Raw genomic sequence first — 22,856 nt, 5'->3', positions numbered from 1 at the left:
AGTGACAGTGTAGTAACCGGTCTCTGATAGGGAGAGCTACTGCTATATTACCATAATATGTGTATGTGGCCACTAATAGCACATACACCCCACAGGCTAATACCGTGTGCACCTACACGTCACAGCGCCATGGCATGATGTAACAGCAGCTGCATGAGTGTCAGGGGTCCTCAGTCACTGACACCCACCTAGTGCTGTACAAGGGCTGCATCATGGGGACACTCACTACCATGGTAACAGGAAGACTGGTCACTAAGGGGTTACCATGCAGAGCAGTCACCGCGGGGGAGGGGGGTCCTGCACTCATATACCGCCCCCTATATCACTAATCATCCCCCACACACACAGCTGGGAACCCCAGGCCGGAGCCCTCTGCAGCGGTACACCTCCGGAGCCCGGGACACGTCACTTCCGCTCTGTGCGTTCCACCCTACTGCCGCGTTTCCGCTCACTTCCGGTCCGTGCGGTCCACCACGCATTCATCCTGTGCGTTCCACTCCACTTCCGCGTATCACCTTCCACCCGGCCTAATCCCCGCCCCCTGTGCTCCATAACAACATCCGGGTCTCTAGGTGGGAAGGAGCAGAGAGGAGACATCAGGTAATGGTGCTATATATTATTATTATACAGGAGGAGCAGCCCGTGGTGTCACGTTATTATACTGGGGGAGCAGCCTGTGGTGTCCTGTTATTATTAATATACATGTATGTATTATTATTACTATACAGGGGAAGCAGCCTGTAGTAGTATTATTAGTGTTATTATTATTATTCAGGAGGAGCAGCCTGTGGTGTCCTGTTGTTATTATTATTCTACAGGAGGTTCAGCCTCTGGTGTCCTGTTATTATTTTTATACAGGAGGAGCAGCCAGTGGTGTGTTGTTGTTGTTGTTGTTGTTATTATTATTCAGGAGGAGCAGCCTGTGATGTCCTGTTGTTGTTATTATTCAGGGGGAGGAGCCTGTGATGTCGGCTGGTTTATGAACTTATGGGAATCACTGACCACGTCCCTATGGCTGGGGACAAGGAGACTTACTAGTCGCTCAGTGTTACATATCTGACTATGTTACATGTCTTCTCTGTGATGTATATTAGATTGAATTTATTTCTAGGATCCCAAACTGAGGAACCAGAGTGTTTATTATATGTTACACGTTCTGTATTCTCACTGATCATTGAAGATGGACACGGAGAAGATTCAGAAGATGGAGAGGATAATAAATCTCTCCCTGGAGATCATCTACCTGCTGACTGGGGAGGTGAGGGGATCTGGGAGTATCACTGTAACATCACTTATAGCTATAGTTATAATATCAAGGGACATGACCGGGGAGGTGAGGGGATCTGGGACCGTCACAGTGACATCACATATCTATAGTTATAATACAGGGACATGACTGGGGATGTGAGGGGATCTGGGAGCGTCACAGTTACATCACTTATATCTAGAGCAGGCATTCCCAACCACGGTCCTCAAGGCACACCAACAGTGCAGGTTTTAGTGATATCCAGGCTGCAGCACAGATGGTTAAATCAAAATCACTGAGCTACTAATTAAGTCATCTGTGCTGCAGCCTGGATATCACTTTAACCTGCACTGTTAGTGTGCCTTGAGGACCGTGGTTGGGAATGCCTGATCTATAGTAATAATACAGGGACATGACTGGGGAGGTGAGGGGATCTGGAATTATCACAGTGACATCCTTTATAGTAATTATACAAGGACATGACTGGGGGAGGTGAGAAGATCTGGGAGCTTCACAGTAACATCGCCTATATATAATAGTAATACTGGGACATAACTAGGAAGGCGAGGGGGTCTGGGATTGTCAAAGTGACAGCACTTATATGTATAGTATTAATACAGGCCAATCAGTGGACAGTATCTAGGCAGCACCTGTGTGACCAATCCCATGGGATAGCAGGGTATTTCTGGGTCCAGCTTGGTGCATTCAGATGGCAGTGCAACGTCTGCCACAGCTAGTCTGCTAACTAGCGCTCTGTGTATCCATGAGTCTTGAGTCCTGCTCTTAGAAGCTGGTTCCTATTCTGTATCTGGCATTTTCACTTCAGGCATTCTATCCGTGTGTCTCGGCACCTCCAGTTTGGAAGCTGAGTCTCCTCGTGTTCAGCAGCTGTTCCGTCCTGCCTCAACCATTGTCCAACTGCCCACTAATTTGTACCGACCAGAGTGAACCCAGTCCCGACATGAATCACGGGACACCGGTTTCAACACCTGCTCCAGTCCGGGGACAGTCCATTACGAGTTCTAAGTGCAACCTTCTTTTATTCTTCTACTATGAGCTTCTTCAGTATTGATTATTGCTTCACTACATGCGAAGAAACTTCGTTCAGCCAGTTCACCTCCATCCAGGAGAGCCCGTTTCTCAAACAGAATCCAGTCCGGAAATATCAGTTCCAGGTAGTACATGCGTGACAGTTTGCAGTGGCCAAATGGATCCGTCTGGAGCTAAGGTCCTGAGTACAGACCTCCTGCAAACTTTTGCCTCCCATCTGGAGAGACTAGAAGCCACTCAGTGACAAGTAACACAGTTTCAGTCCTCGTTGGATAGAGTTCATTCCTCGGTTCGCACAGAAACGTCTGTCAGCCAAGTCGTCCCCTCTACAGTAGTTTATTCACCATCTCACTTATGGCTGCCAACCCCCAACAAGTTAGATGGGAATCTTAAGTTGTGTCGCAGCTTCTTGAATCGATACGATGTTCATTTCACGCTGCAGCCAGCTAATTTTCCTTCGTCAAAAACTAAAGTGACCTACATCGTCTCCCTGCTAACTGGGCCAGCATTGGAATGAGTTTTAATCTTATAGAAGAGCGAGGATCCTATTCTGAATGACCATACACGATTTATTGCTACATTTAGGAAAATCTTTGAACTCGGCAGACTCTCTTCAGCGTCTCCGCCAAGGAAATCGAACCATGGGACAATATGTCATCCAGTTTCAGACACTCGCCTCAGAGCTCCCTTAGAACAAAGAGGCCCTCAACTCCGCCTTCTGGAATGGGCTGTCTGAGCGCCTAAAAGATAACTTGGTGACCCGTGATCTTCCTACCACATTGGAAGAATTGATCTCTTTATGTAATAAAGTAGACCTGAGATTTCGTGAACGTGAGATTGATAAAAACTGGGTCAAACGTTTCAAGTCTCGGGTTACTCCACCTCCCATCCCATCATTCACGGAAGCCATTGAAGAACCCATGCAAATCAACTGTGCTCGTTTAACACTAGAGGAGTGGCTGAGACGTCGCAAACACTTGTGTATGTACATTGGGGAGTCTGGGCACCTCGTAGCCTCCTGCTCACAGAGACCAGGAAACTTCAGTTCCTAACTGGTCGAGGAAAAGCCAGGTTAGGAGTCCTTTCTCATTCTCCAAAAACTCTGACTCCGAGATCCTTGTCTGTTGGAGTTATCACATGAAATAATTTCTGTCCCCACTCCTCTAGATTCCCTAGCCGGAGGGAATTTAATTTAGTCCGATATCGTTTAGAAACACCAAATACCCACTCAGCCGTTGGCACACTACATTATTCTCCTAGCTGTGGATAATAATCGTATTACCCATGGAACAGTCACCTGTCGGACCCTGCCTCTACAAATTCGGGAAGGGGCACTTCACGTGGAACAAATAGAACTTCTAGTAATCTCCAAGGCTTCCCATGGAACAGTTTTAGGCCTTTCCTGGCTTCTGAGACATTATTCCAAATTCGACTGGACAAACATGCAAACTTTCTCGGGACCAATCCTGTCTTTCATCTTGTGTGCTCGCAGGCCGTCCCCTTCGGAATACCAGTTATGATCTCTCAAACCCATTACCTATTCAGTGCTCTGCTTTATAGAGACGTTTTCAGTAAACAAAGTGCTGACTTCTTGACGCCCCATAGGCATTGGGACTACGCAATCGAGTTGCTACCACCGCGAGGATGCACCTACCCTTTGTACTTTCCAGAAACCAAATCCATGTCTGAATATATGCAGGAGAACCTTAGTAAAGGATTCATTCCTCCTTCCACTTCACCGGATGGAGCCGTGTTTCCCTTTGTGAAGAAAAAGGATGGGGCTTAAGATCTTGCATAGAATATAGGGGTCTGAATGAGATCACAGTTGAGAACCGCTATCCACTGCCTTTGATCACAGAACTTTTTGATAGAGTCAAAGGATCCTCAGTCTTTACTAAACTAGACCTGAGGTGAGCTTACATCTTAATCCGGATCCGCGCTTGTGATGAATGGAAGATTACATTTATCACCATAGATGGGCACTATGAGTGTTTATTTTTGCCGTTTGGCCATAGTAATGCTCCCGCCGTCTTTCAACATTTTATCAATTAAATATTGTCACGATCCGGGTATCTGGACGCCATTAGTTGCCTTTCAGATGTCTCCTGAGGCTGGCTCAGCGTTCCAAGGCCGGATCCCATTTGTCTCTACATGCTGCATATCCCTCCTGTCACGCTGAGACGCTGTAACAGCGCCGCCATGTTTAAATCCTGCATGGTGTCTCCCATCCTCTGCGGCCTCCGCCGCCGCTCCTGTGTTATAGTTGCAGGTTGTCAGAGTGATGCTTCATGTCTGCCGCGGCCTCCGCTGTCATCCACGAGTCTCAGCATACACTTGTCAAACTGGCGTCTCCTGTCCTCTGCTGCCGGCGCCGCCATTACTGCTATTTTTCCACATGGTTTCCAAACCAGCTTTCCCTCCAAGTTCTAACATGGGTGCAGCCATGTTGGATCCAATCACATGTCTCAGTTCCTCCAATCCACTGCCTCTGGAAATCTGCATAATTGCCCAGCCAATGCCTGCTTTGCTGCAGGTATAAGTATCCTGTGCCTGGGCCAGGAAATGGTCAGTGCTTTGTTTGTCATACCTTGTTCCAGTCTCTCTCTCCTGTGGTTGTTTCTCCAGGTTCCAGCTCCTGTCTCCAGCATCCACTAAGAGACCCGCACCTGCCTACCATCCTGCGGTGCAGCCTGACTCTGCAGTCCTCCGTGGCTGATCCAGCTCCCAGTTTCCAGCTATTAACTCATCTGCTTCCAGCAGTCCGCTTCCAGCAGATTCCAGCTCCTTTAAAGTGCCGGTGTTGTTCCAGCGGATCCCTACTTACCAGCAGTATCCACTACCACCGGTAACCATCCTTCAACTCCTCTGTTTCCACGCTCCCTAGCATCTTACAGTATCCACTCCGTGTTTCATCACCTGGCTGGTTCCATCCAGAACTCACTCCGTGACTTTATCACCTGTCTGGTTCTATCCATCAAATACAACAGCTTATTCAAGTTACCAACTTTATTCATTACATCTACTGGCATGTTCCTTGGCTATCTTCACTACTACAGCCAGGCCTGGTAAGGTTATTTCATCAAAGGACTTTAACAGCTGTTCTTTAACCTACTAGTGCTCTGTGATACCTTCCATGGTAAAAGTGTTCCAGGAACTATATTATTTGCCATTGCCATTATTTGCTGTCTGTTATTACACGGAGTCTGTTAATAAACTTTTATTTTACTTTTACCTGGTTGTCATGGTCACACCTTCGGGTTTCCTTTAACACTTACATGTCCAGGGGTCTTATTAAACCTCCCCGGTTTAAGTTCCTTTCAGCCCCTACAACTGAGGCTTCCTCCTGTCAGCCAAAACCCTCAGTTGTGACAAATATTTTGCGACATGCTTTACAAGTTTGTAGTGGTCTACCTGGATGACATCCTGATCTTTTCATCAGATATAGAGTCACATCGCCAAAAAGTTTGCAAGGTTCTATAGAGACTGCGATAAAATCAACTTAAATGCAAAATGGAGAAGTGTGTATTTGAGGTAACCACCATTCCATTCCTTGGTCATAATCTCCGCCTCCGGTCTTATAATGGATCCAGAGAAAGTTCTTGCTATCCTTAACTGGACCCAACCTACCACAAACGGTTTCCTGGATTCGCTAACTACTACCATAAATTCATCAATGGTTTCTCAACTATAGTAGATCCCATAGTTGCTCTCACCCGAAAAGGAGCCAATCCGTCACGATGGTCACCTGAAGCGGTATCCACGTTTCAACTTCTCAAAGAGGCCTTCACTTCAGCCCCAGTGCTCCAGCAACCGGATACCAGCAAACCATTTCTGCTGGAAGTGGATGCTTCTTCAGAGGCTGTAGGGGTGGTCCTCTCACAGAGGGCTGCAGATAATTCATTCGATCCCTGTGGGTTTTTCTCAAGGAAATTTTTGACAGCTGAAAAAAAAAACTATGCAATTGGCGAACAAGAACTCTTGGCCGTGAAACTTGCTTTAGAGGAATGGCACAAATCTTCTGGAAGGATCTCAACAACCTGTGACAATTTATACTGACCACAAAATGTAATCTTCTTGAAGAACCGCCATTGTCTCAATCCCTGGTTGGCTTGTTGGGTAATTTTTCTTTTCATGTTTCGATTTCACACTAACATACCATCCCAGGGGAATATTTACTAAGCTCCCGATTTTGTTCGATTTGGGGGTTTTCTTTCAAAGAGTCATCTGTGGAATTTACTAAACACAGTGATGAGGGCATTCGTATTTGTTTTAACTGTAGACTTCACAAATACGAATGAATACACCATCTGTCAAACACCCCTGTTATTTTATACAACTCGGTAATTTACTAATAATTCATATTCACAATTACTGCTGGCAATAGCCAAACACTGACGGGAAATGTTAGAATTGGTAGAAAAAAAAAAAAAGCAGTTTTCAAATAGACCTGAACGGATCAGTGAGATCCATGCATGCTTATCAGTAGGAAGGGGTGTGAATGGGTTAAAAATCGGAAAAAAAATTGTGTGGGGTCCCCCCTCCTAAGCATTACCAGCCTCGGGCTCTGTGTCCGGTCCTGGTTCAAAAAATATGGGGGGGAAAGCTCGTAGGAGTCCCCTGTATTTTTTAAACCAGCATCGGGCTCCACTAGCCAGAGAGAGAATTCCACAGCTGGGGGACACTTTGATGTAGGTCCCTGTGGCTGTGGCATTAACCCCCAACTAGTCACCCCTGGCCGGGGTACCCTGGAGGAGTGGGAGCCCCTTAAATCAAGAGGTCTCCCCCTCCAGCAACTCAAGGGCCAGGGGTGAAGCCCGAAGCTGCCCCCCCCCCCCCATCTGTGGGCGGTGGATGGGAGGCTGATAGCCATTGTGTAAATTTAAAGAATATGTTTTTTTGTAGAAAAACTACAAGTCCCAGCAAGCCTCCTCCGCAAGCTGGTACTTGGAGAACCACAAGTACCAGCATGCGGGAAAATAACGGGCCCGCAGGTACCTGTAGTTCTACTACAATAAGAATACCCCCAAAAATACACAACACACACCGTGATAGTACAAGTTTAATTGACATACATGCACACTTACACACAGACATACTTACCTATGTTGACACGGAGCACCTCGGTCCCTTTGTCCACATAGAATCCACAGGGTACCTGTAAATAGAAATTATACTTACAAACAATCCGGCGTCGTTCTGTCCTCTTCATTGACTTTGTAATCCACGTACTTGTTTAAAATAAAATTAAAATTAAAAACCCGGTCCACGCTACTAAAGGGGTTCCATGTCAACACATGGAACCCCTTTCCCCAACCGGCGGGACCCCCCGTGACTTCTGTCAGTGAAGGTCCCGCCAGCCAATCAGGGAGCGCCACTTCATGGCACTCTCCTGATTGGCTGTGTGCTCATGCAACTGTCAATAAGAAGGAGCGCACTGGTTACAATGAAGCTTAGCGCAGCTCCATTATAACCAATGATGGGAAATTTGAGGTCTGCGGTTAACCGCAAAGTTAATTGGGGTGGCCAGGGGTGACAAGTTGGGGGGGTAATGCCACGGCCGCAGGGACCATTATAAAAGTGTCCCCCGGCAGTGGCATTATCTCTCTGGCTAGTGGAGCCCGGTGCTGGTTTAAAAAATACGAGGGACCCATACGTGTTTTCTCCCCCGTATTTTTTGAACCAGGACCGGACGCAGAGTCCGAGGCTGGTTATGCTTAGGAGGGGGGACCCACGCAAACTTTGTTTCTATTTTTACCACTTTCCACACTTCATGTAATGCACACAATGAAGCCCTGCACGGATCTCACTGATCCGGCCGGGATTCATTGTGTTAAGTCCGGCAGTGTTTTACCAATCACTCCCGTAAAAAACTGCCCGACAATACGAATCACATGGACATCGGAAAATACAAAAGAAGACAGCTCGGTAGCTTAGTAAATTACATGCACTTTTTTCAAAAAGTTGAAAAAAACAACACGACCGATACAATTCGAGATTAAACTCCCACCAAATCGACACAAATACGAATCTTCGTAAATATACCCCCGGTTCCCAGAATAAAAAAGTGGATGTGTTATCCTGGTCCCTCTGCCCTGAGGAGAGTTTGTAAGTCCACCTCCCTAGTCTAGTGCTAAGCCCAACAGTTTTTACCACAACCACAGTTCAACCTCCTATTGGGAAGACCTGATCCACCTGATCTTCGTAAAAAAAAACTTCTTATCTGGTCTCATGCTTCACGGTTTTCTGGCCATGCTAGAATCCACAAGATCCCAGAGATTGTGCAGCGATCCTACTGGTGGCCTTCCATGAGATCTGATATCTCTGACTTTATTTCTTCCTTTATCAAGTGTTCTTCGCATAGAATATCCTGTCAAGCACCATGGGTCCACTCCACGTTCCTCTCCGACCATGGACCCATTTGTCAATGGATTTTATTACGGACTTACCTAACACCAAAGATTTCACTACAATTTGGGTGATCATTGACTGCTTTTAATTTTTTTTAAAAAATGGCTCACTTCATTCCCCTCAAAGGATTACCCTCCACTCCAGAATTAGTGTGGCTCTTTATTTCTACTGTCTTCAAGTTAAATGGATTGCCTACAGAAATGATATCTGATCGAGGTGTCCAGTTTTGTAGCCAAATTTTGGAAGTCTCTTTGTTCTGTATTTCAAATCAATTTGCATATTGCCCACAAACTAATGTTCAGACAGAAAGAGTTAATCAGGACCTGGAAACTTTCCTTCGCTTATACTTATCTTCTCAAGATGACTGGATAGACCTACACCAATGGGCAGAATTTGCTGATAATAATTCTAATCACTCCTCCAAAACCACTCCGTTTTTCATTGTGTATGACCTGCACCCACAAGTTCCAGAATTTCTTAGCCTACCCACTCGAGACCTCCCAGCAGTTGATTCTTCTGTTCATTAATTTTCAAAAATTTGGAAGCAAGTACATACGGCTCTTCCCAAGTCTTCACGCTGACAAAAAGAGACGAGCAGTGCCCAGTCTTAAAATTGGAGATCTAGTGTGGCTGTCTACTCGGAATTTAAGGCTCCGAGTTCCGTCAGTGAAATTCGCTTCTCGTTTCATTGGACCGTTTCCTGTTGAAAAAGTCATCAATCCAGTGGCCTTTAAACTCAAGCTCACTTTGTATTTATGAGTTCCAAACTCATTCAATAGTTCTCTTCTGAAGCCTTTAATTCAGAATCTATTTCAAAAGAAGCTTCCTCGATCTAGAGTCCTTACTGATAGAGGAATAGAGTTCGAGCTTAAGGAAATAGTGGATTCCCGAGGCGTTATGGTCATCTGCAATACCTCTTGGATTAGTGAACAACACAAGATCTCACACCTTGAGGAAGATAACCTTTGTTATCGAAACGCCTCGGTGAAGGTAGCAGGACGTATGTGGATCTCTCGCCTGGCTGTGGATGATCACTCCTGGGGACGCCTGGTTGTAATCTTAAACAAACACTTTTGTCTACTCTTGTGTAGACCACTCAGTCTGGTGAGAATCCACCTTTTAGAGATCTTGTATTCAGATGCCTGTGCAGCGTGTGCCACAGCTAGTCTGCAAGCTTGTGCTCTATGCTCCCAGATTCCTGCGCTTAGAACCTGGTTGCTATCATGTATCCTGCAGTTCCACTACAGGCATCCTGTGTCTCCACACCTCCAGTTTGGAAGCTGAGGCTCCTCGTGTTCAGCAGATGTTCCGTTCTGCCTCAGCCTTGTCCAGCTGACCGCAAATTCATGCCGGCCAGCGTGAACTCAGTCCTGACACGGTTCACGGTACACTGGTTTCAACACCCGCCCCAGTCTGGGGACAGTCCAGCATGAGTTCTAAGTGCTACCTTCTTTTATTCTTTTACTAAGAGCTTCTTCAGTCTTGATTATTGCTTCACTACATGCGAAGGAACTTCATCCAGCTAGTCCACCTCCATCCAGGAGAGCCCGTTTGTCAAACCGAATCCAGTCCGGAAATATCAGTTCCAGCTACTACTTCCGAGACAACAGGGACATGACTGGTGAGGTGAGGGGATCTGGGAGTGTCTCAGTGACAGCACTTATATCTATAGCAATTATACAGGGACATGACTGGGGAAGTGAGGGCGATCAGGCAGTGTGTGCAGTGATATTTGCTTTCTCCCCCAATACACAGGAATACACAGTAGTAAGGAAGACATCTGGCGAGTATGAGACAACCAGCAGTCGCCCCCTTGTGTCAGGAGTACTAAGCAGGACCCAGAGCTCCATCCCGGTGCCTCCATTTTACTCACTGATACATGAGAGAGGCAATGACCAGGAGATCCTGGAACTCACCAACAAGATCATTCAGCTGCTGACTGGAGAGGTGACTGCTGGGAATGGGGCATTATGCAGTAACACCAGCGGATGTGTCTGGGTGATGACTGGAGAGGTGACTGCTGGGAATGGGGCATTATACAGTAACACCAGGGGACGTGTCTGGGTGATGACTGGAGAGGTGACTGCTGGGAATGGGACATTATACAGTAACACCAGGGGACGTGTCTGGGTGATGATTGGAGAGGTGACTGCTGGGAATGGGACATTATACAGTAACACCAGGGAATGTGTCTGGGTGATGACTGGAGAGGTGACTGCTGGGAATGGGGCATTATACAGTAACACCAGGGGATGTATCTGGGTGATGACTGGAGAGGTGACTGCTGGGAATGGGGTATTATACAGTAACACCAGGGGACGTGTCTGGGTGATAACTGGAGAGGTGGCTGCTGGCAATGGGGCATTATACAGTAACACCAGGGGACGTGTCTGGGTGATGACTGGAGAGGTGACTGCTGGGAGTGGGACATTATACAGTAACACCAGGGGATGTGTCTGGGTGATGACTGGAGAGGTGACTGCTGGGAATGGGACATTATACAGTAACACCGGGGGATGTGTCTGGGTGATGACTGGAGAGGTGACTGCTGGGAATGGGGCATTATACAGTAACACCGGGGGATGTGTCTGGGTGATGACTGGAGAGGTGACTGCTGGGAATGGGGCATTATACAGTAACACCAGGGGATGTGTCTGGGTGATGACTGGAGAGGTGACTGCTGGGAATGGGACATTATACAGTAACACCAGGGGACGTGTCTGGGTGATGACTGGAGAGGTGACTGCTGGGAATGGGGCATTATACAGTAACACCAGGGGATGTGTCTGGGTGATGACTGGAGAGGTGACTGCTGGGAATGGGGCATTATACAGTAACACCAGGGGATGTATCTGGGTGATGACTGGAGAGGTGACTGCTGGGAGTGGGACATTATACAGTAACACCAGGGGACGTGTCTGGGTGATAACTGGAGAGGTGGCTGCTGGCAATGGGGCATTATACAGTAACACCAGGGGACGTGTCTGGGTGATGACTGGAGAGGTGACTGCTGGGAGTGGGACATTATACAGTAACACCAGGGGATGTGTCTGGGTGATGACTGGAGAGGTGACTGCTGGGAATGGGACATTATACAGTAACACCGGGGGATGTGTCTGGGTGATGACTGTATCACTCTGTGTCAGGTTCCTATAAGGTGTCAGGATGTCACTGTCTATGTCTCCATGCAGGAGGGGGAGTATATAGAGGAACACAGGGATTTGTACAAGGACGTGATGATGGAGAATCACCGGCCCCTCACATCACTGGGTAAGAGGAGACTGTCATGTATTGTACAGGGGAGAGCAGGTATGGGGGCCCTATGGTGGTCAATCCGAGTTGTCAAAATCACATTTTATTTGTACTTTAAAAATAAGTCAGATCCAATGTTTTTTTATATAGGTAGTACGCCATTGCCTATGTCTTCACTTACAAATATCATCATTTATTTCTCCTTCATCCACTAGGGGACACTGGAGTATGGCCCTCATTCCGAGTTTTCGCTCGTTATTTTTTTCTTGCAACGGAGCGATAAGTCGCTAATGCGCATGCGCAATGTCCGCACTGCGCCAAGTAAATTGGCTATGCAGTTAGGTATTTTACTCACTTCATTACAAGGTTTTTTCTTCGTTCTGGTGATCGTAATGTGATTGACAGGAAGTGGGTGTTTCTGGGCGGAAACTGGTCGTTTTATGGGCGTGTGGGAAAAAACGCTACCGTTTCTGGGAAAAACGCGGGAGTGGCTGGAGAAACGGAGGAGTGTCTGGGCGAACGCTGGGTGTGTTTGTGACGTTAAACCAGGAACGACAAGCACTGAACTGATCGCAGATGCCGAGTAAGTCTCGAGCTACTCAGAAACTGCTAAGAGGTGTGTATTCGCAATTTTGATAAGCTAAGATTCACTCCCAGTAGGCGGCGGCTTAGCTTGTGCAAAGCTGCTAAAAGCAGCTTGCGAGCGAACAACTCGGAATAACCACCTATATACACACATCACCTGATAATCACATATATACACTGTACTCAGTCACTGTGTGTCTCCTACAGATGGGCCCAGTAACAGAGATACCCCAGAGAGATGTCCCCGTCCTCTGTATTCCCAGGATTGTACAGAGGAGAATCACAGGATCCCACAGGAGGTTGAGGTAGGTGGATTTAAGGTCTCACCAATATACCAACGTGACTGTCTTTTAATGATGTGTAGTGGAGCTGTGTGTTTTATACACTGATATCACACTGTTTACTCTCAATGAATTCAGACTTTATTATTTTATTGGTTATTTAGAGCGAAGATCTGATGGATATTAAGGTAGAAGATACAGAGGGAGAAGAAGAGACGTATGTGACTGATATGAAGGCAGAAGATATAGAGGGAGAAGAAGAGACGAATGTGACTGATATAAAGGCAGAAGATATAGAGGGAGAAGAAGAGACGTATGTGACTGATATGAAGGCAGAAGATATAGAGGGAGAAGAAGAGACGAATGTGACTGATATGAAGGCAGAAGATATAGAGGGAGAAGAAGAGACATATGTGACTGATATAAAGGCAGAAGATATAGAGGGAGAAGAAGAGACTAATGTGACTGATATAAAGGCAGAAGATATAGAGGGAGAAGAAGAGACTAATGTGACTGATATAATGGCAGAAGATATAGAGGGAGAAGAAGAGACGTATGTGACTGATATGAAGGTAGAATATATAGAGGGAGAAGAAGAGACGTATGTGACTGATATGAAGGCAGAAGATATAGAGGGAGAAGAAGAGACGTATGTGACTGATATAAAGAAAGAAGATATAGAGGGAGAAGAAGAGACGTATGTGACTGATATAAAGGCAGAAGATATAGAGGGAGAAGAAGAGACGTATGTGACTGATATAAAGAAAGAAGATATAGAGGGTGAAGAAGAAACGTATGTGAGGGGTGATCAGCAGTGTAAGAAGGAGACAACCCCTACAGATACCAGCACAGGTAAGTAATAAACATGAGATGAAATGATCTGTGGTAATTAGCTTGGTTGAGGGGTGTATTGGTGCAGTGTCTAGGTGCATAATCAGGATCCAGACACAGCTTTTTGCAGGTATAGCCCAACCTTCAGCCTTCCTTGGCTTCCCAGACTACTCACATTTAAGACTCGCTGGTCTGGCTTCGTCACAGCAGCAGAAGTTCAGTCACAGAGTTTGGTGGTCTTCCCTGTCTCTTGTAGGTTTAGACATTGACCTCCTGTCTCCCAGTGGCTTCCTGGCGCACTGAGCTCTTTGACTGCCACTGCAGCCTGACTGGCTTTCCCAACCACACTTGGGCTGGATACACAGGTTGCAGCCTGTCCTGACTGCAGCAGTCTTCCAGATTGACTCCACTCTGCAGCCATTTGGTGTGCTCACACCTACCTTTTCTCCCGCAGGGTCCACAGGTTATCCACAGGATAACAATGGGATATGATGGAGCGACAGCGGCTTGGCACCAAATGATCAAAAGCTTTCTGGGCTCCCAGGATGCAACATGCCTGTCCATATATCCCACCCACTGGCTCAGGCAAATCAGTGTTTTGTTTGGAGCGACAGGAGCTGGACCATGGTCAGAGGGCTGCTGGATTGTTAGCAGCCCCAAGCTTTCTTGTTTTATTTTTATAGTCTTACTATGTTTTGAGTGATCTTACTAAACAGCGTCTTATACGCATATTGGAAAGAGTCGCTCCAACAACTCTCCGCCGGGTCACGACAACACTTACCCACGAGTACAGTGCTGTTTCGGCGGGCGTCTGTGTTGGATATACTAGCAGGTCCATCAGACATTACCGGGCTGTCGCCGGAGCACGGGGAGAAGGTAAGGCATCGGTTCCGTGTAGCATGCATCGAATACGGACACAGCCGCACTGTTTTGGGAGGAGACCACCAAACAGCAGCTGACGTGGCTGCCACCGAGGGTGCTCCATCGCTAGGCCTTAGGGATTATAGGCGCCAGGAATAGCATGAGACCGCGATCCCTAGGGTTGACGTCAGCAGTTGGGAGTCAGATGCTCTCCTGGTCTCCCCTTCCCCCCCGGTTCATGACCGGTTTCCGCTGAGTCTACCGCCATGAACTGTTTTCTCGCTTCCATCTCAGACACTACCAGAGGGGACTCTGTCGCAGCACAGGCCGCTGCGTCGGTGTTCACTAAGCGCTACCACGAAAGATCTGGTCGCAACATAGGCGGGACTGTGTGACCATTGCGTCTGTGTTCACTGAACGTTATCATGAGGAAACTTGGTCGCAGCATAGGCGGCTGTGTGACCGGTGCGTCTGTGTTCACTGAGTGTCTGTGTTCACTATAGGTTCACAGGGCGAGTGTGTACACTTTTAGCGTCTGGATCCACTTAGCGTTCACTAACATAATTGATCGATCCTGGAAGCGGGGTGTGTCTCCCTGTATCCCACTCTCCTGAGCCGGGTGATACAGCGCTAAGGGCCTAATTCATACCTGATCGCTCGCTAGGGGCTTTTGTAGTCCTGCGTTCACAAAGTCGCGCGCCCATAGGGGAGTGTATTTTTGCTTTGCAAGTGTGCAAATGCATGTGTAGCAGTGCAGTACAAACAGATTTTGTGCAGTTTCTGAGTAGCCCAGGACTTACTCAGCCTCTGCGATCACATCAGCCTGTGCGGAACCGGACTTGACGTCAGAAACCCTCCCTGCAAACGCTTGGACACACCTGCATTTTTCCAAACACTCAAAGAAAACGGTCATTTGCCACCCACATACGCCTTCCTGTCAATCTCCTTGTGAATGGATAGTTTGCACAAACCCATCGCTGAGTGGCGATCCGCTTTGTACCCATTCAACATGCCAACACATTGCGGTGCATGCGCAGTTTAGACCTGATCGCCCGCTGTACGAAAACGCAGCCTAGCAATCAGGTCTGAATTAGGCCCTTAGTCTCTATCTACCTATGAGTATGAATGGTTGGATAAGTGCCGGATGCATATGAGTCTGTAAACTATTGCTGCTGTTTCTTTCGCTGTGCGACTATGTTTAAAACTCCTATATAAGGTAATGCAGTAATATGTGTCTCCTACATACTTGAAATGTATTTTATAGTTGATGATGTGCTCATATTGCTTTTTTATACTAATGTATAACTTGTGACTGATAGCTATTGTGATTGCTGACTTTACTATACTTCTGTCAGTTTTCTGTGTATTCCGATCCTCAGTGCTGGTGCAAAGCAGGGTAGGGTTAGATTGTGTGTCACTTTAACAAAATTTTAGGTGATTACAGTCACAAATTGTGTAGTTAACACTGTACAGGTGTGTGATTATTTATCATGTCTAAGAGCTGCAAGGGTGAGGAAAATACACTCACGGCAGCGCCGACACTCATGTCATGTCATGTTTTCTTGCAAAGCTGGGTTAACCTCTCAGGATCTGGTTCAGAATGATTTGTATACAAATTGTTTTAGCTTTCACCAAAGCCTCTTAAATAATCTAAGGCAGGCACAGGTGCAAGTGGATCCCCCATGGGCTACTTTTGCACAGACATTATCCAGTATAGCTGAGCGGATAATGCCAACTTCTGTACCAGGGATAGGTCACGGGAGGCGGTCGTTAGGTCGACAAGCAATAGGTCAACATACATTGGGTCAACCACTGAAGGTCGACATGGTCACTAGGTCTACATGTACTAGGTCAGCATGCAAAAAAGTTGAAATGGGTTTTTCACAATTTTTTTCACCTTTTTTCATACTTAACGATCCACGTGGACTACAATTGGGAACAGTAACCTTGCCCGAAGCAGGGCGAGCAAAGCGGTGCACTAATTGGGTTTTCCCCCGTCACTTTATGAGGAAAATTACAAAAAATTCATGTTGACCTTTTTCCATGTCGATCTAGTGACCATGTCGACCTAATGCATGTCGACCTTCAGTGGTCGACCTAATGTATGTCGACCCAATGAACCACACCCTAGGTTACACTATTAACCCTTACATGCAGCATTCCACCTGGCGTTTATTACATCCAGCAGGGGAAGCAGCAGCCTCTCAATAAACAGTCTGAAAGGGCAGTAGTAAGTAAATCACATAGACCTGAAACAACATCTTCACAGTCTACACCTGTTTCAGATGAGGATTCGTCAGAGGATGAAGACTCATCACTCTCCGGTTCTGCATACAGAGACGAGGAGGAAGGCGTCAGGACATACCTGAGCTAATTAGTGCTATGAAAGCCATTCTATTCTAAGAGGAGGCAGCAGAGCCTGTGTTAAAATCTAAGGCACCTGTGTTTAAACATCCCAAAACAGGTAGGACTGAGTTCCCTGGGCAAGAACAGCTGATGGAAATTATACAAGAGGCTTGGGTTATGCCCAGTAAGAAGTTTAGAATTCCAATTATCCTCTTTCAGCTGGGAACCATTTAAAAAGGGAGGTGGCTCCAAAAGTAGATACGCATGTTGTTCGATTGGTGCGAAAATCTACATTACCTCTGCCTTCAACATCATTAAATGATGTCACGGATATGAGAGTTGATGGTTTTCTAAAAAAATGTTTTTCATGTCTGGGGCAATCATAAGACCAGCCATGGCTTTAGCCTGGATGGGGAAGGCAGTTGCTGCCTGGGCTGATGCATTCGAGTAAGATCTTCCAATGACATCTAGAGAACAAAAATCCCATATTGCACATATAAAAGAGGCAGCGATGTTTATGGAAGAAATAGCCTTGGATATGGGTACAATTGCCTCTCAGGCATCAGCTTCAGCAGTAGCTGCTCACAAATCGGTTTGGCTACGTACATGAAAAGCTGATTCAGAATCCAAGAAAGTTCTGGAGTCTTTGCCTTTTACTGGATATATTCTTTTTGGTAAAGAATTAACCAGTGTTTCTACTCCAGCCTGTTTCTAGTCCAGAAGCCAAAAGGGTCGTTTCGGCCCACATTCAATCTAAAAGTGCTGAACAAGTACATTTGGGTGCCTTGGTTTCATATGGAAACTTTGCGTTCCATCATTTTGGCCATGGAGCCAGGGGATTTTATGGTGTCCCTTGACATCCAGGATGCTTACCTACATGTTCCTATAGCCTTAGGTTCGCTATCCTCCAACAGCATTTTCAGTTCCAGGCTCTGCCATTCGGATTGGCCACAGCCCCCAGAGTATTTTCCGAAATCATGGTGGTAATGGCAGCTTATCTGCCAGCAGGGGATAAGATTTGTTCCATACCTTGACGATCTTTTAATCCTGGCACAGTCTCAGGAGTTTCTTCTGTGTCATCTGCAGCAGACATTAGAGCAGAAGCACGGTTGGCTCATAAATTGGGCAAAATCGTCTCTGGTTCCGTCATGGAGGATGACTCACTTGGGGGCTGTGTTGGATTCAAGCCTTCAGAGAGTAGTTTTACCTCTGCACAAAATAGACAACGTTCATTCAAGGATTCAGGAGCTGCTACACAGTCGGAAGGTATGCATTCACGCAGCAACGCATGTAATGGGATTGGTGGTGTCAACATTCGACATGGTAGAGTATGCTCAGTTCTATCAGAGACCTCTGTGTCAAGACTGTAGTTTTTAGGAACCCGGTGTCTATGTGACGTCCGGGTAACTGCAGGTCTATGTGTATATTTGGCTGGTCCATGGAAATCAGTGAGATTAAGTAGTAAGGGGCAATCCCTGACCGGGGATCGAACCCGGGCCTCGGCAGAGGGAGCCGTATCCTGACCACAGACTCACCAGGGACTTGGTGTTGATAGCAGGATGGTGAATGTATTGGTGAGAATGAACTGTATATACTGTCACAGGAGTAAGTGTTTGTGTACTCAAGGTTGCTTTGAAATAGGTTCTCTGGAGTTATGCAGATCTGGGAGGAGAGCTGAAGACGTTGAACTGGACTGGTTACCGGTGAGACTGGAACCGGACTGGGTACAAATTTAACTGGAATGCTACTGTAATCTGGGCTGCTACCGAATATAACTGGAAACGCAACTGTAGGTAGAACAATGACTGTGGCTGTGACTTTAAGACGAGGCTGAAGAAGAACTGAAGACTGTAGCTGTGACTTTAAGACAAGACTGAAGAATACTGCGGCTGTGTCTTTAAGACGAGACTGAAGAGTACTGGATATAACTGGTAACACAACTGTAATCCAGACTGGGTAGCAAAAGAGCTGAGTTTTACAGGAATTAAGGTAATAGTGTTGCCTCTTAGGGAGCTCAGCTTCGTGTGACACAGGGAACTGCCAGATTCTGTAACACAAGTCTCTTTACTTATACTTCCTGGTGATTGGTGAACAGATTCAGGTGATTCAGAGAGTCTCAGGCTGGCACAGGATTGGATAGCTCCAGGTCAGGTGATCAGACCCTGTCATGTCAATACTCTAGGTTAGGCTCTGATGTGGAGTGAGGCCTAGCAGGCAGAAAAAACACTGAAGCCTGAACTTCTGCAAATGAACAGAGGATGCTGACTTTTAGGACTAAACTCCAGAATGAACACAGTGAAGAATCAAAATGCTGCACACAGCTGATTACTGATTATTTAGAGGAATTCCTACTCAGGTGGCTAATCAAGGTAAGCAAACACAGATTTGCAGTCTTCCTGGTGAGCTTAACAGATGCAAGTTACAGGATACGCTGAGGTAAGCCTCAGAATATAAGAAATACAGTCAGGATCATGACACTTTGCAACATCTGATCCCTACCAAATGGAATGGTTTTCATCAGACAAAAACGCAGACGATGGACCTTACTCTGGAAATAAGGATGTCATTAGCCTGGTGGCTAGAGACATCCCATCTGGAGAAAGAGAGACCCTTTTGGATATCAGATTGGGAAAGTCTGACAACAGATGCCAGTCTTCAGGGCTGGGGAACGATGTCAGGAAGGATTTGATTCAGGGGCAGTGGACCAAGGGAAAAAGTTGCCTGCCAATAACTATATTGGATCTCATATATATATATATATATATATATATATATATATATATATTCTGATTCCAGCAAAGGACATCCTTCAGGTGAAACCAGTTCAGATCCTCCGCTCGGATAATGCAATGGCAGTAGCGTACCTCAACCATCAGGGAGGAACTCACAGCCAGAAAGCAAAGAACGAGGTAAGTCACATACCCTTGTCTTGTCCGCAGTGTTTGTTCCAGGAGTCCTAAACTGGGAAGCCGACTTTCTCAGTCGACACGCCATTCAGGGAAGCAAATGGGCTCTACACCCGGAGGTCTTCCAGACTCTAGTGAACAAATGGGGATTGCCAGAGATAGATCTCATGGCATCCCGTCTGAACAACAAAGTTCTCGCATAGGGTTCAAGAACAAAGGATCCCAGAGCGATCTTTGTGGACGCCTTATCGATGAGATGGAATTTCCATCTAGCTTATGTGTTTCCTCTAATCTCCCTATTACGCAGGGTGGTGAGAAAGATAAAGCAAGGAAAGGGTGCCGTGATATTAAAAGCTCTGGCTTGGCCCAGAAGACTTTGGTATACAGATCTGCAGAGGATGTCGATGGATGCTCCATTGCTGCTACCTCAACGTCCAGCTCTACTGACGCAGTGTCCTTGTTATCACAGACATCTGGATCGACTGTCTTTGATGGCGTGTCTTTTGAAACCTCTATCTTGAAGTCAAGAGGATTCTCACAACAGGTAAATCAAACACTGCTCAGAGCAAGGAAACCTCCTCATCTCGTATTTATCACCGAATATGGCAGGCCTATATTCATTGGTATTTTGAACGGAAATGGACCCTACGTCTTTCAGAGTTTCCAGGGTCTTAGCATTCCTTCAGGCAGGAATTAATAAATGTTTGAAGGTGGCTTCCTTGAGAGTGCAAGTGTCGGCATTGAGTGTATGGTTCCAAAAGAAAATTGCCAACTTTCAGAATGTGCGTAATTTTCCAGGGAAGGCTGCGCATTCAACCTCCGTTTGTTCCATCTACAGTGCTGTGGGACTTATGTTTAGTCCTGAAAGCCCTTCAAGTTGCCCCATTTGAGCCTCTTAATTAAGTGGATCTTAAATGGTTAACAGCTAAAGTACTCTATCTACTGGCCATGGCGTCAGCTAGAAGAGTGTCAGATTTAGGGGCATTGTCATGTCGTTCCCCATTTCTGATTTTTTTTTATCCAGATAAAGCAGTTCTCAGAAAAACAAAGCGCTAGATGAACAATGCTAGAGAGGAAAGATGCAGAGGGGAAAGAAGCAGCAAGAAATAGAATATAACAATAAAAAAATAAAATTAAAATAAAAACTAAAATGTTTAAGCTCTTTTGTGATAAATTGCTGTTTGGTAAGGGCAAAAAAAGGGGAAGGAGTCCTTTATTATAGACCTTAATTGAATACTAAACTATCCCTAGTTCTAACCTTTATGCTCCGTTTGTTCTCTGACCGGGGCTTGTTATTAGCCGTACGCTCCTTTCAGCGGCTCAGTGCAGCGGCTCAGTACGGCAGGTCTTCTTACGGCTTTGCGTGCTGGAGCCGGGCGCTTCTATTAGCGGCTTCTCAGATGCTCAGTGCGGCGGGTCTCCTTTATGGCTTGGCGTGCCCAATGTCTTTATTTCCTCCCAAAACAGCTGTAAAACACCCAACGCGTTTCGTGCATGCGCACTTAGTCATGGGATTGCTGCATGGATGGATATTCTGCGACTGTGTAGCAATTTCTGAACCCTCATCTGTAGTGAGGTTATTTTGTTCAGAGGTAGAAAGATTCTCTGAAGACTGGTGTCCAGCACAGCTCCCAGATGTGTCATCCGTTGCAACGGGACTAAGGAGGACATTGCCTAATTTATGAGCCAGTCGTGAGCCTGCAAACAGGCTATTGTCTCTTGGAGATGCGTAACAGAGTTTCCTGAGACTGAGCCAGAATCAACAAGTCATCTAAATATGGGAAAATCCTTGTTCCCTGATGACAAAGTTGAGCTGCCATCGCCACCATAATCTTGGTATATACCCTTGGAGCTGTAGCCAGTCCAGTTGGTAGGGCCTGAAACTGTAAATGCTGTTGTAGGATAGCAAACCTGAGATAGAACTAATGGGAAGGTGCTATAGATACATAGAGGTAAGCATCCTGGATATCCAGAGACACCATTAAGTCTCCCGGCTCCATTGCCAGGACAATAGACCGTAGAGTTTCCATACGGAACCGATGCTTCCAGATGTATTTGTTCAGAGTCTTGAAATTGAGAATGGGTCGGTAGGATCCATTTGGTTTCTGAACTAGAAACAGGTTGGAATAGAAACCTGGTCCCCTTTGTGCAGTAGGAACCGGCATTATCACTCCTGACTGCAGTCATTTTTGCACTGCCACTTGTAGAGCCAGGGCCTTCGATTCCATTGGAGACTGACTGGTACAACAAAATCTTTGAGAAAGATTCTTCCTTAAGGACAAAGCTTAACCACAAGACACTGCTTCTTGCACCCAGGTATCTGTGGTGGAATTTTTCCAAACCTGTGCAAAAAGAAGTCCGCTCCAACCCTGGGGTCCCCCAGGTGCAGGCCCATGCCATCAAACTGACAGCTTGTCTTCTGGTTTAGAATCTGGGCATCTGGTTGACCATGTCTGTTTACCTTGTCCGTTTCTGTTCCTAGCCTTACCAGAAAATGTCTGGCTGAGACTGTTTGCTGTAAGCCTTTCCTTTAGCTTTACCCTGGACCCAAAAGGGCCAGAAAGTCAGAAACTTGCGTTTAGTCTTGTATGTGATGGGAACCTTCATCTTTTTGGAGTCTGCTTCAGACACAAGAATATTATCTAATTCTGTACAAATATTTTCAACAAAAGGCAAAGATTCCAGAACCTTCTTGGATTCTGAGTCAGTTTTTCATGCACATAGCCAAATAGCTCTGCGAGCTGCTACTGAGGAAGCTACAGCATGGCAAGCTACTATACTGATATCCAGGGCAGCTTCTTCCATAAAAGCAGATGCCTGCTTTATACATGTAATATGGGATAACTGTTTTCTCGTAGCTGTTGAAACATCATCTTCCATCGCTTCTGCCCAGCCTGCTACTACTTTAGTCACCCAGGCTGTGGCCATAGTTGGGCTAGTCACTGCCCCTGCTAAGGATAAAACAGTCTTTAAAAACCCCTAAATCCCTCTTTCAGTCCCATTGTTTAATGATGTTGAAGGCAGAGGTAATGTAGATTTGCACACAAGTTGAACTATCGGGGTAATTCCAAGTTGATCGCAGCAGGAAAG

The 22,856-nt window shown here is 46.2% G+C and overlaps 1 protein-coding gene across 2 annotated transcripts in view; it reads left to right on the top strand.

Moving 5' to 3' along the window:
• The first annotated feature begins 512 nt into the window (after positions 1-512).
• LOC135054497 (zinc finger protein ZFP2-like) overlaps positions 513-22,856 on the top strand; it is a 40,982-nt gene continuing 18,638 nt past the window's right edge. For both annotated transcript variants that reach the window (XM_063957614.1, XM_063957612.1), the window contains exons 1-6: positions 513-600; positions 1,112-1,258; positions 10,460-10,651; positions 11,896-11,974; positions 12,749-12,846; positions 12,987-13,674. In XM_063957614.1, the coding sequence (XP_063813684.1) occupies positions 1,181-1,258; positions 10,460-10,651; positions 11,896-11,974; positions 12,749-12,846; positions 12,987-13,674 (1,135 nt within the window). In that variant the 5' untranslated portion in view covers positions 513-600; positions 1,112-1,180. The remainder of the gene's footprint in view (positions 601-1,111; positions 1,259-10,459; positions 10,652-11,895; positions 11,975-12,748; positions 12,847-12,986; positions 13,675-22,856) is intronic.

The sequence above is a fragment of the Pseudophryne corroboree genome, chromosome 3, assembly GCF_028390025.1.
Source record: "Pseudophryne corroboree isolate aPseCor3 chromosome 3, aPseCor3.hap2, whole genome shotgun sequence".
Taxonomy (NCBI): Eukaryota; Metazoa; Chordata; class Amphibia; order Anura; family Myobatrachidae; genus Pseudophryne; species Pseudophryne corroboree.
Note: the sequence above shows the minus strand (reverse complement) of the source record. Positions and strands in the feature narration are given on the sequence as shown.